The 12,691-nt window shown below is 36.7% G+C and overlaps 2 protein-coding genes across 4 annotated transcripts; one reads left to right on the forward strand and one right to left on the reverse strand.

Moving 5' to 3' along the window:
- The first annotated feature begins 57 nt into the window (after positions 1-57).
- On the forward strand, positions 58-4,404 carry LOC131785022 (tumor necrosis factor receptor superfamily member 23). Of its 2 annotated transcripts, none has more exons than XM_059101867.2 (5): positions 58-189; positions 1,230-1,317; positions 2,364-2,668; positions 3,120-3,517; positions 3,941-4,404. In XM_059101867.2, the coding sequence occupies exons 2-5, from the start codon at positions 1,243-1,245 to the stop codon at positions 4,009-4,011; spliced, it is 849 nt and encodes a 282-aa protein (XP_058957850.2). In that variant the 5' UTR covers positions 58-189; positions 1,230-1,242; the 3' UTR covers positions 4,012-4,404. The 2 variants fall into 2 exon arrangements, with proteins under 2 accessions (XP_058957850.2, XP_058957851.2); XM_059101868.2 differs by having other exon boundaries at positions 75-189; positions 1,233-1,317.
- Positions 4,403-12,587, reverse strand: LOC131774699 (glycosaminoglycan xylosylkinase). 2 transcript variants are annotated; one of them, XR_010717202.1, is made up of 9 exons: positions 11,774-12,587; positions 10,877-10,963; positions 10,249-10,358; positions 9,330-9,501; positions 8,596-8,708; positions 7,877-7,958; positions 7,487-7,546; positions 5,546-6,743; positions 4,403-5,493 (listed from the first exon to the last, which is right to left on the reverse strand). XR_010717202.1 is itself a non-coding variant. In XM_059090756.2 (8 exons), the coding sequence occupies exons 1-8, from the start codon at positions 12,373-12,375 to the stop codon at positions 6,518-6,520; spliced, it is 1,452 nt and encodes a 483-aa protein (XP_058946739.2). In that variant the 5' UTR covers positions 12,376-12,587; the 3' UTR covers positions 4,403-6,517. The 2 variants fall into 2 exon arrangements, 1 of the variants encoding a protein (XP_058946739.2); XM_059090756.2 differs by having other exon boundaries at positions 4,403-6,743.
- Positions 12,588-12,691: the final 104 nt, after the last annotated feature.

Here is a 12,691-nt window from a genome sequence, read left to right on the forward strand (position 1 = left end):
GTGATGTTCACATTGAATCGAAAAGAAGGAAGCATATCAAATTACTTAAGTTACAAGTTATCTCTTAGGGGTTTTTCCCTTCGAGACCATCAAGACGCTCGCGCCTGAGTGACCTTCGTATGCATATTTTAGCAAAACGAGCCGCATCTAGGGCACTGAAGATTGTTCGAGAAAGCTTTCCAGCAACAGGTATTTAATCTTAACATTCAATTTCTCGAGGTTTGCTTGTGTGCACGAGGTAGCTTTACTGAGAAGGTCTTGTTCTAAAAATTAATCACTTATCTCATTTTTCTTACGTGGTGGACACTGATTAAAAAACTGATGACTAAGCACATTGGATGTGGGGGAAATATTCCCATAAAACAACCTTTCTTACGTGATTTTAGAGAGGAATATTTCTCTCGAAATTTGAAACTAGGATTTAAAACCACAGAGGCGACGGAAAAAGAAAAAAGGACTTCCGTTTCTAGATAACATTGTGAATTATTTGTGATCAGAAATTATGCAAACGAAGCAAATTTAATTCGCGGATTTCATAAATGTGTTCGTTTTAACGGTAGAGGAAAAAAATGATACATTTTCATTGGATAATTCGAGTCAGTCAAGAAAAGTGGCGGTGGAATCAATGATAAACAAGGGCTGCATAACAAAGAAGTCGAATAAAGTGAATTTTGTTGGGAAAATTTTTTACATACTTGCGTGGGCTGTTGTCTTGTGTCGGAAATATTCCCTTAAAACAATCTGTCTTACGTGATTTTAAAAGAGAAATATTTCTTTCGAAATTTGAAACTCGGATTGAAAAACACACATACGCCAAAGAAAAAGAAATAAGGACTTCCGTTTCAATATAATATTATGAGTTATTTGTGATCAGAAATTATGTAAACGAAGCTAGTTTAATTCGCGGATTTCATGAATGTGCTCATTCTAACGGCAGAGGAAAAAAATAAAATGATTAATTCGAGTTAGACAAGAAAAGTGGCTGTGGAATTAATGATGAACAAGGGCTATATAACAAAGAAGTCGGATAAAGAGAGTTTTCTTAGGAAATTTTAGGCATTATTGCGTGGGCTGTTGCATTTTAGGTACGCTATGGTTGGATTTGAAATATGTACAACAAAGCTGCTAAGATATAACGTTTATGGTGGCTAAAAGCAATCACAGATGAAAGAAATTTTCAGTACTAAAACTATTCAGAAATAATGACATTTCTGCATGTTTTTGCAAAGCAGGTCAAGGTACATGGCACAGCCTGTCATGTCTGCTCAGATGAACACTGATTTATTCATGCTGATTAGCATCTGTACTGTTTATATGGTGCGTACGTAAATTATGTTTTAACTATTTTTATGAAAATTCATTTGATTGTAGGTATATCTTTGTATTATATTCATCGTTCTGTGGAAAATACTGAGTATAAAAAACTGAGTTACTGCGGGCGTCGTATAATTATATTTAACTTTCCGTAAAGCTACTAAAGAAGTAGCATAGTCAGCATATTAGGTCAGGTGCTGTTATTCGATTCGATTCGATAGTTTACGAACTTGCAATACTGTTTTCTGACAGAAACTTAAACAGTGGGTGAACTAATGCAGCGAGTATTACAAACCTCCTCCTCCTATCAAAGTGCGGTTACTTTCACTTTCGAAAGAGCCATCGAAAACAAAGGTTTGATGACACTTTAATTGTCTCCGAGGAAGAAGGGAAAATACCTCCTAAGTCGACTCGATTGTCACTGGTTGAGAACTTAATCAATCAAACTTACAAAATAAACAATGAAGATCCGAAGATCAGATTATCTATGGACAAAAACTGAAGAAACATGCATGGGAATGAAAAAAAAATTGGATAGTCCATATCTCTGAACGAACACAAACTTTTTTTTTTCCACAATATTTTCTTCTCACGTGAAATACTCGTGTCCCTTCAGATATCAAATATCCGGTTGTCATGGGTAGGTTTAAAAATATCACCTGCGTTTGCGGGTTTTGCCGCAGCCTGTTAATTTCGCCTTTTCCGGGTTTATAGAATAAGAAATGACTGTCAGCGCAGTAATGTACGGAGGACCTTGATCTTGGATAAAACCGTGAAAAATTCCCGCCATTTTAAATTGCATTTGCTTCGCTGAATGATTAATCTGAAAAAACTGCGTCTCCTTCTTAACCAACAAAACGAGAGAGAGTTATGGTTAATTGCAAATTTCAAACTTTATCGAAGAAAATTTAGGCTATGAATCACATTACCCAATGGGTGACAAAACCATAAAATACTGAGTTGTTTGTGGACTCAGAGAAAAAAAGAGGGGAAAAACTCGTACTTGTCAATGTCTGCTTTCTGATTAGCGCAAACTCTTACATTATCAGTTTCCAGTGCAAGTGGCATGTAACAGAAGCTGCAGATGGAATCAGCTGACTATCTTGCGTCCCAAGGGAGCCGTATGTTCTCCTTGTCCAGAATGTCCCGAGGGTCAAGGCATGGTCCCGCAGTGTGGCTCGCGTATAACTGCTGACGTCACAGTGGAGTGTGTAGAATGTAAACTTGGCAAATCGTACTCGGATAAGCAAGATATCTCCTCGTGTAAGCCATGCACCATCTGTGACCCTAACGAAGAAACGATCAGCCCTTGTACTGCCACGAAGAATGCGGTTTGTGGAGAATGCAATGCTGGGTATGTAAGTCATTGCTGAATTTTACCAGAAGAGCGGCATCTGGGATGAAAATCTCTCTCGTCGTTTTTCAGGTTCGAGAATAGATACTCAGTAACTGAGACGTATCGATAATAAATCATTTTCAGTTTCATTATTTGAAGAGTTTATCCCTACTCCCGACCCTTCAATCATTAGTTGTCAGCAGGAAGACAACTTTCTCAGCTTGTGCCTTTATCGTTGTACGTCCCGTGTTCTTATATCGGAAACATGTATGTAAGTTTGGTCATCAAAATAGAGCCTGACCTGAGATTTTTTGTCCAACTCTACCTCGTCTGTATCGACTGACTTAATCAAATCTTCCTTTACTATTTTGTGCCCGCCAGGATTATTCACAGGACAGATGTGAAGCGCATTTTTGATGAAAAACCTATCGTAAAGGCTGATTTCATGTTTCAACTTTTCATATAACAGCTTCTATAGAGCTACAACTGGAGATTGCAAACCTTGCATGAGATGTTGTGCTGATAGTAAGGACGAAGATATAGAGAAACAGTGCAAAGCACAGACCAACCTCCCAGCAAACCAAATATGTCGATACGATGTTGACACCATCAAATGCGCGCCTACAGCATACAGGACAACTGCGCCTGCTGTGTTGGTATCCACGGCACCTGTAATGTCACAAGACATGATGGCTGCCCGCACTAAAGAGGGAAAGAGTGGTAGCACCCTGTGGTTCATTTCGTTTGCAAGCTGTCTTGCTTTCTTGGTGTGTCTTTTACTTGCAGTGATGTTGGCTTTTTGTTACAAAAAGAAAATACTAACCTCGCTTTGGTGCTCCGGACGTATAGACCGTGTGATTATAACTCGTAAGTATTCAAGGGCGAGAGAATCTCATAGATAAGCCTGTAAGACTTTTTCTGGTAAAAATGATTTCTCCACAACACTAACGCGGACCTCCCTCCCTTTCCTTACCAAAATCGTGAGTTTTGAGCCTAGAAAATCAATTAATTTATACTTTCATACTCATCCCTCTAAATTATGAGTATCTCCCTCGACTGGGATCTAATTTAATCTTATTTTAGTCAATGAACAAATAGGACAACATAAACTTAAGCTTTTGTAAGTCGTTGCCTCCGGAGTATTAGAAGAAACCGTCAAGTTCGGCGGATGTTTCAGCTAACTTGTGTCTTGCTAGTTTACTTGTGCAACCAAGGGTAATCTCCCTAGAATTGCACAGTATAATAAATCTGATACTGCATCTCTGATCTTGACCTCTGCATCTCTTACAGCAACACAAGCGGATTGCAATCAGCCTTTGACCACCAAGGTTGTGTTTGGGAATGAAAAAGCGTGTGAATGAACTTACGATTTCCCATACCCATTAACTTTCCTAGCCAAGTACACTTGAAGGAATGAGATAACCTCCTGACATTATACCTTTACGACTTTTCAGTGTACTAAGTTGAGTTAAAGTTCCACTCATACAGTGTAGGCTGCTGATATTCTTCGTGGTCAGTTATATTGACTAAGAGGACGCTTCACACGTTAAAAAAAAATTCAGCTTAAATTTCCGTTGGAAAGACCGCCTTTCACCTCCGGTGAAGACCACGTTTTGCAAAGAAGAGAGTTAGACTGGGTGACATTTAGGGCTTAAATCTAAATTGACTTCGCTCAAGGAATTCCTAGAATTCGCGGTCACAGTAAAGCGAATATACTATAAATGAGTGTCAATTAAAGTCTGTTTTGTTTGAAATCACTTTTTTATTGTGTGAAATATATATTACTGTTTATTTCTGTCCCATTACACCTATGGCCAATATTCACAAAATTCACGCGATATCTATTGGTAGATATGTTCCCATGGAAAAAACCCTATCAAAATATATTAACGTGTTTTTGTGTACGACGAATTGACATTAGAGCTTTCATTCACAAACGGTTATTGACGGCATAAACGGTTATCCATAACCAACTTTTTTCTAAATTGAAAAAATAACTTAACATCTTTAGAATTCTGGATAACACATTCATAGATAAAGTATATAAGAATAAGTTAATAACCTGCAAAACTAGTAATTTTGACGTTTGACTCATAGAATAAATTAAGCTATCAAAACCAATTTCACCCCCTTAAAAAGTCGTACAGCATGATCTCATGAATCTTTAAAATAACTCTTATATGATTCATTATCTTTAACCGTAGTTTGCATTTGACTTTGGTTTCATTAAATATGACGTAAGTATGTCTCTAAGAAGTTTTGAACGGTCTTTTAACATACGTGAGTGTATTTCTGAATAATTTCACGAAAAGTATGAAGATAAATCCATTTATAAATGAATACGTCTCGGATATAAATTTTAACTCTTCAAATAGACTATTTGAGGGTTTAGTCTGGTAGACAAAAGGCACAATCATCCTGTTCTCAAGCATTTTTTTCTTGCAAACATGGATAACTAAGCCCTTACAAAGAAAATATCTTCCAAAAAGGAATTCAATAAGTTATTTTTCTACGTTTCATATTTTCATAGAGAGCCCATCTTGGACCCAACAGTTTAATACTTTTCACTTCAGCCTTCGGTTAGGGGAGGAGGAAAGGAAGAGGTTTAGGAGGATTTTGATTGTGTCATAGTAAAATTTACCTGGAACCCCCCCCCCCCCCAATACATACGATTCCCACCATACTCTGTTGGCGACGACTGATTTCCCCTTTGTTCCCCCAAAAACCATGTGATCCCCTTAAAATCCAAAATCCTCCCTCCACGCCCCAGGCGTTGAAAAATGACTCGCCCCACTAGAGTCCTTATAAGTCCTTGCTTGCCCCACACGAGTGCCATAAGGGACCTTAAGAGTCCAAAGGAGTCCTTCCTTGCCCCACACGAGTGCCATAAGGGACCTTAAGAGTCCAAAGGAGTCCTTCCCCACAAGGAGCCTAATACTAGATAAACTTTTTCAATCCCATGATCTAAATACAAATTCTCCTCACTATCTGCAATCCATTTCTAATAATTTTCGTTCTTAAAATTTAATGTCAAATCAAACTATCTCTAAGTTGATGTCTTTCTTTCTTTTCATCACCCTTCTGCTATAAACGCATGTATACTGTGAGGAGAAATTTCTTTTGGGTCACCTAAGAGAGAGAAAGTTTTGAGAGGTAGAAATAATTACGCTTCATCAACTCGGGTGAATGTAAATTGGCTACGGCAGAGAAATTCCAGAGATGACGTTTCGAGCCTTAGCCCTCCGTTAGAGCGACTGGTTAGCCGATAGCCTGTTGCAAGCATTCTAGTAGTTAAACGAAGCGTGATAGTAAGCATGGGGAGAAGGAGCGGAGGAGCGAAAAAATGAGGGAGGCTTGGGTCGACGCGACCCAGGCCTCCCTCGCTTTTTTTTTTTTTATCGCGCCGCTTACTGTTTCGCTCCATTTTACTGACTGAACGCCTGGAACAAGCTTGTTAGCCGAGTAAAAGCCAGCCTAGTTCCCAGGCATACGAAGAGAACCTGTGCAACAAACATTCATCTTCTGCAATTAATTAAAGCTTAACTTCTCCTCACAGTTTTAGTACGTATCCAGCCCGCAGGTAATGAGAATAGAAAAACGAATCAGCCAAAAGGGCGTATAGTCCATAAAATAATATGAAGCAGCTGAGCGGAAAGTTCCTATTCGGATCATGGGATTTATAGATGAAACGTGAACTTCAACGAAACATTCTTACAGTATAACATAAAACATATCATGTACTCTTGAGAAGAACGTGAAACCCCCCTTTCCAAAAATATCCACGAAAGTACATTTATAGATTGACCTAACATATTTTCTAATTAAGGTCGACATATTCCAAATAAATACTGCTTTTGAGATGAAATTTTAAACCATATCTTCGATAATTAAAACTCTTTCCTCTCCATGATCTTCAAGACACTTATTTACTGTGTTAACAATAATTTTCAATCTTCTGTCGATGGCTTTGAAGTGTGGATCGGAAAGTACCGGTGACACAGGATCATTCTCGGTGGCTTTCCGTAAAAGTTCACTTAGAGACATCTTCCCTCTGGCGATAGATTGAAAGCGGTTCCAAGTGGAAAGGCGAAGTCTAAAAGTGAGGTAAGAGATTACTCAGTCAACCAAGAGAAAATGAGAGGAGAGAGAAAGAGAGAGAGCAAAGCTCGAGTTCAGCCTTTAGGATATATCTATGCCCATAAGCTTTTTAAAGACAGTCTCTCGAACGGAAATGTATTTTCTGAGACGTTCGCATTAATGCCAAGAGAGCTCGATTTGATGTTCTGATTGACGACGACATAACAGCCGACAGCACACTTTTTTTTTGTTCAAAACCACCTCAACAAAAAATTAAATTTAAAAAAGGGGAATTGATATTTCTCTAGCGAAAATTCAAGGAGGTCGGAGACTGAGCTCCTTTTTTCGTTTAAAACTAAATGCAACATCAGATGTAACTTACGTGATGCTTTCTTTTTATAATGTTGTAGAACTTTTAGCTTTTTAAATATCTTTTTTAATGTAAAGCACCATGGACAAATAGTGGATTGAGCGCTATATAAATATTTTATTATTATTATTATTATTATTATTATTATTAGCGAAATCAGTAAATCCAAGCAAAAGCGCTGATTGGTCAATTTCTCGAGTTCACTGAGCAGATATACAGCCTGTAGGGCTCTAACAGGGAGAGATAGCAGGAGAAAGAAACTTAATGAGCCTTTGAAAGAAACGGTGGTTTATTAACGAGAGAGAAAGAGGTGTTACCACGAGGCCACTTATATTTCTCACACAAATTTAGATATTAATTTCATCTAAGATGCCTCTTTTCCTTCTTACCTGCAACATTGATAGATAGGTGCCAAGATGGACATTTCATCGCGATAAGGATCGCCGAAGCTGAAAGAGGAAAAAAAAGGATAATAAAATTCCCCTCATTTTAGATCACTTCATGTTAATGTGAAATGGTAAATTATACCACGCGAGCGGAAGAAATAAAACAAAGGTGTATTCCTGGGCTGGCATATTAAGATAACAGCTTAGGCTGGCAACCTTCAGGAATGTCTTTCGCTTTGGATAAGTTGTCACTTGTTACACACTGTTAAGAAATGAAATGGTCAGCTTACTGTGTCTGTTGATTTTGTCTTTCTAAAACAATGATGAACTTATAAAATAAACAGATCAGTGAACGCTCTATAAAGTTCTAACGACTCATCGCAAAACACGTACCTCTTAGCATTATCCAGATGCAGTGGCATTCCAGTGTCTCCCTCGTCTTTAAAGGTTTCGTAGTGATGCCTGTCTGCATTGCCTAATGAATCATAGATTCGAATTTTTCTAAGTTTTCAATAGCGTAAAATATTCAATATTCAAGGATTATTAATTAGAACTTGAACAATTGAAGCTGGAATGGATCATTCTGGAGCAAGGGAAGTAATCACAGAAACAAAATGAGAACTCAAGGTAGATTCATAAAAATGAGGAAAACGCGGATGACCAAGCCAAAATACTTTTAGTTTTTGTATGTGATTAGTTGAAAGAATAGTGCACATTCTCTACTCCAGTTACTGATCAAAATACGCTAAATTAACGAAAACCCTCATTACTTATAGTGCCGCTATAACGTACAATAGCATTACACGGGCTCAACTCACGTGCACTTACCACACACTAAACGCACGAAACACGAAGACTGCGCGTCACTACACGCACCTACGCGTAACAAAAGATGCTAGACTATGTGCAAAACGCGTGTAAATTACACGAAATCAGTCAACTAGAATTCAGTAAATGCATTTACTGAGACATAATAGTGTGTAAAAAGACAAAAAGATCTGACTCTTATTTTGTTGTAAGATTTCTGATGAGCATGAGCGGCACCAAATGCCCACCATTTCCCTCACAGACAATACCAAATGAATACTGTCAGCCAAGAACGGAGTACCTACCGATTAGGAAGTCAAACAGTGCTGTGTCCAAGAGATCTAACAAGCGAGGACCAAAATTATATGGAGGCTTGTTCAATACCTTGTTCTTACAGTAGTTATTGTCAGTCTCCCATCTGTGTAAAGATAACCATCGGTAGGGGTTCAATCCTTTCTCTGTTCAATATGTGTTTAATTCTTGATAGAAAATTGTAAACAACTTTGCCACTAACATGCACTACACTGGTATGTCATTTTTTTTATGTACAGATATACAGATGCAAGAAACCAGAATGACAAGTTTAGCTCCTTTTTTTCTTCTTTCAAAGATTTAGATGTTTCTATCTCTTCCAATTTCCTGACACCTTTGTCCCCATGAGCTCACCCTCAAGGATCTAACTCCATACCAAAAAGACAAGTTTTTTTCCCAATGGTTTGTTTTTCTGAAAATAGTAAGATGTCTTTATTTCATTCTGTTTCCCAACACTTTTCTCCTCATGACTTCAACAGTCAGTCCTTTGCATACTATAAATCCTTTAAGCCCAAAGAGTGACAACCGCCTAATTTTTCTTCACAATATCACCCCTGAATCATACATTAAGGTCAAGAGAATCAAAGAAATGATCATCAACTAAAGAAGCCTCAGATTGTTTAAAAAAATTCTCCTTGTAAGCAAGGAAATATATAGAGAACAGTATGGAGAATATACATACTGATGTTAGGGACTATACACAAGATGCATCATACAATTCACTCACAGAGCCTTTCTGGCGCCACTGTATGCTCTTATCCAAGGATGTGCCCACTTTCCAAGATTCCATCCTTTTGGTAGCCACAGTGTTACTGAGCCTTCCATGATTGTACCATTGGCACAGGCAGCATCCTTTTTGTTACAATAGTAGCATTGGCCATAGAAGCAAGTATTTCCATCTGAAAGAAAAACAACAATCACCACATCATTTTGATTCATTTAACCATTCAACCACTACAAGCGACTGGCTTCTAATTTCTCCTTACAGTACCACCCTTAAATCAAATTTAAAGGTCATAAGAATAACGAAAATGATCACAAATTTATGATGTTCTTGATTGTCATACAAATTCTCCTTTTCAGTACCAAACAAAGGTATAAAGAACACTATGGAGAATGTGGATACTGATGTTAGGGTGTGAAGGGTTACATTAAGTAAGATTTACAGCTGTAGATTGCTAAGTCTTCTGTGATTAACTGATTCATATTTATGGATCATTACAAGAAAACATTTTTTTCTGAAATTGTCTTTATAATAATTACGATACTAACAATGCTTATGTTACTTATTATACAAACCCTATTTCTATTTCTATTTATCAATACTCATGTTTAAGAATACTTACGAAGGGATTTTTCTCTTAAACTAGCTTGCATTACCAATTATATGCTGCTTACCCTACTTGCATTACAAATTTTAAATCAATAATTAGCTTACTCTACATATTAACCAATATTTATTTATACACTTGGTAAAGAAATTACAATTTATGAGAGGTAGACTAGAGCTTATCAAAGACACAATGCAGATACTTCAGTTATATACATTTTGGAGCTTAAGTTTGTTAACAAAAAAAGAAAAGGAAACAGGACATGCTTAGAAAATTCCCCTCTCAGTTTCTTTAAATAGTTGAAAGCTACCTTACCTTTCTTAAAGAATGTGTCCAGAAGCCTCTTGTCTCCAATTGGTTCTATTTCATCTTCTAAGTTTATTTTTCTTCCAACAACTGGTGGTGCCCGGTAGAAACCTAAAATTCTTCAAAAATAAATTGATAGTAAGAAAAATTGATTTCATGATTGTGTGATCAGAATTTAATCCCAAAATAATCAAGAAAATAAATAGCTACCAAAACTCAATTTCCACTAGATCCAAAACTAAACTAAACATCTTGTATTGTTTAATAATTATTATGATAATAATAACAATGGTAACAACATAATTATAATTCATAATTATTACTAATGAAATATTTTTTACTATGATATTTAAATTGTTACTATCATAATTTTCATCATTTGTTTATCACTATCATTAGTTATTTCTCACTTTTATTTACATAATTTTCCATGAAAAAGTATATTTAGTCATCAGTTTCTGTGTTTGTGTCCAAGATGGATGGCATGAGATAAACATCTCCATACAAAGTCTGTTTAATGTGATGGGGTTTTAGTGGATTATGAGCCAAGATCTGGTTGTCTAACAACAACTGGATTCAGGAAGTGTATTGATAGGGCTCTCTTATCATAGCATTCTACGACATTTTTATGATTTACCTATCCAAATGAAATGCAGCAATCTCTCCATTGTGTCTATCAAAACCAGCATATGGAGTTCCCTCTACTATAAAATCTCTGCGGTACCTGAAGAAAACATAAATTGTAAATCAATCTGACTTTGCTTTATTTCACCTAGGCCTATTTTAGATGATACTCTCAATATCAAATGCAATATTTAGCCTAAGTACATACATGTCTTGATTAACACTTCAGTTGAGAAGCTTTTAACCCTAATGCAAATTAATTTTTCTTCTGATGTTTAGTAGTGTGAGTGTGGTTCCAATCAATGCAAATGACTGATGCACTGGCATCACATTGGTTGGATTACATTGACTACCGCCCTCTTTGAATTAAAACGAACAGCAACAAAAAAATACTACTAAAAATAGTACTTAAATAATAAGAAATTAATTTGTAGGTGAGGTGTGATGCTATAAAAGTTCATCCTTGATTTTTGAAATTTGGTGCATGAGAGAAATGTGGGATGGTTACCCCATCTTCGGGATAGCTTCAGGCCTGATCTAGCCTTGTTTTAGATCAAGCTAGAGAGACACATGTGATCAAAGCCAAACAAATTTTTCAGTCTGATGCTCAAACGTTCTTCATTCTTCATTGATCATGTATATGAAAAGACCCATTAGCCTTCTAACTCTATTCAGCTCTATTTTAACATACTTTGTTTACACAACATTGGCCCCATAGAGCATTTTAAAGTAAGAAAAATAAAGATGTTGATATTGTATTAACATTGCCACTCAAGTGAGCCACTTCACAACAAGAATCTATCATTTGAGAGCCATTTTGACCCTATAAAGGGTTTTAATAGTTATTATTATTATTATTATTATTATTATTATTATTATTATTCAGTGCATGATAGCTTCTCACTCTTACCGCATTGGCTTAAATACTACTCTCTGTTTACCCTCAAGAGTTAAGGTGGCTTTTAACTGCGTCCCTCTAACGCCAACGTTGGCCGCCACAATCGGTTTATACATCATGCCCTCTAGTATCATATTCACCCCATCTACATCGTCTGGAGACGTTATTTGTCGTGACTTTACCATGTTTTCCCATAAAGACCAGGGATCATCAAATTCGTAGTCTATATCGTTATTTTTTCCAATATTTTTCTCTACTTTCTTTTCACCGTCCTTGTCCTCATGATTCGTAACCGTAGGTGCAGATCTTTTTTCTAGCGATCGATCCACATCTTTTCGGTTCGTTTTGAGATGATTTGTTCCTTCCTCTGATCGTTGTATATTGACATGAGAATGATCAATTCCGTTATAATCCGTTTCATCCGCAAGAAATCGTGAATTCTGACTACTAACAGAAAACAACAATGGATGCTTTTCGTCCGCCGCGCGCATTCGTAACCAAATGAATGGAATAACGAGAAGAACAATACAAATACAAAACGCAAAACGCTCTTTGAACTTCATAGTTCCAAAATATACACGGTAAAAGACGGATAACGGCCAAAGGTCCAACATTTTTAAGAGCCACCTACCATCGTGTCGATGGTTCTTTTCATATTGGTACGATCTTTACCAGGCGTATTGCATTAGTAATTGATGAAAGTAAACGAGCCCGCATTGTACAGTAACTTTTCACTCTTCGGAGATATTGAAAGATTATTCGTGACATATCATCCATAAAGATACATATTTAAAGTAATCTGGTTGAAGAAATGCAATTTTATATTCATATCGGCTCTCTTGAAGGGAAATATTCACAAATTTGTACCTAAATTGATTAGCAAAATGGTATACTTTATTTTCCTCGTTCCCAGATCACTCCCTTAATCTA

This window comes from Pocillopora verrucosa, chromosome 4 (assembly GCF_036669915.1).
Source record: "Pocillopora verrucosa isolate sample1 chromosome 4, ASM3666991v2, whole genome shotgun sequence".
Lineage (NCBI taxonomy): Eukaryota > Metazoa > Cnidaria > Anthozoa > Scleractinia > Pocilloporidae > Pocillopora > Pocillopora verrucosa.

Bases quoted from the DNA above. Each gene is read 5' to 3' on its own strand.
- LOC131785022 (XM_059101867.2), top strand. From the start codon at position 1,243: ATGGCACAGCCTGTCATGTCTGCTCAGATGAACACTGATTTATTCATG. The intron at 2,669-3,119 runs GTATGTAAGTCA...TTCATATAACAG, and splicing joins TGTGGAGAATGCAATGCTGG to CTTCTATAGAGCTACAACTG. The intron at 3,518-3,940 runs GTAAGTATTCAA...CATCTCTTACAG, and splicing joins AGACCGTGTGATTATAACTC to CAACACAAGCGGATTGCAAT.
- LOC131774699 (XM_059090756.2), bottom strand. From the start codon at position 12,375: ATGTTGGACCTTTGGCCGTTATCCGTCTTTTACCGTGTATATTTTGGA. The intron at 10,359-10,876 runs GTAAATCATAAA...TTATTTTTGAAG, and splicing joins GCTGCATTTCATTTGGATAG to AATTTTAGGTTTCTACCGGG. The intron at 9,502-10,248 runs GTAAGGTAGCTT...TTTTTCTTTCAG, and splicing joins GGACACATTCTTTAAGAAAG to ATGGAAATACTTGCTTCTAT.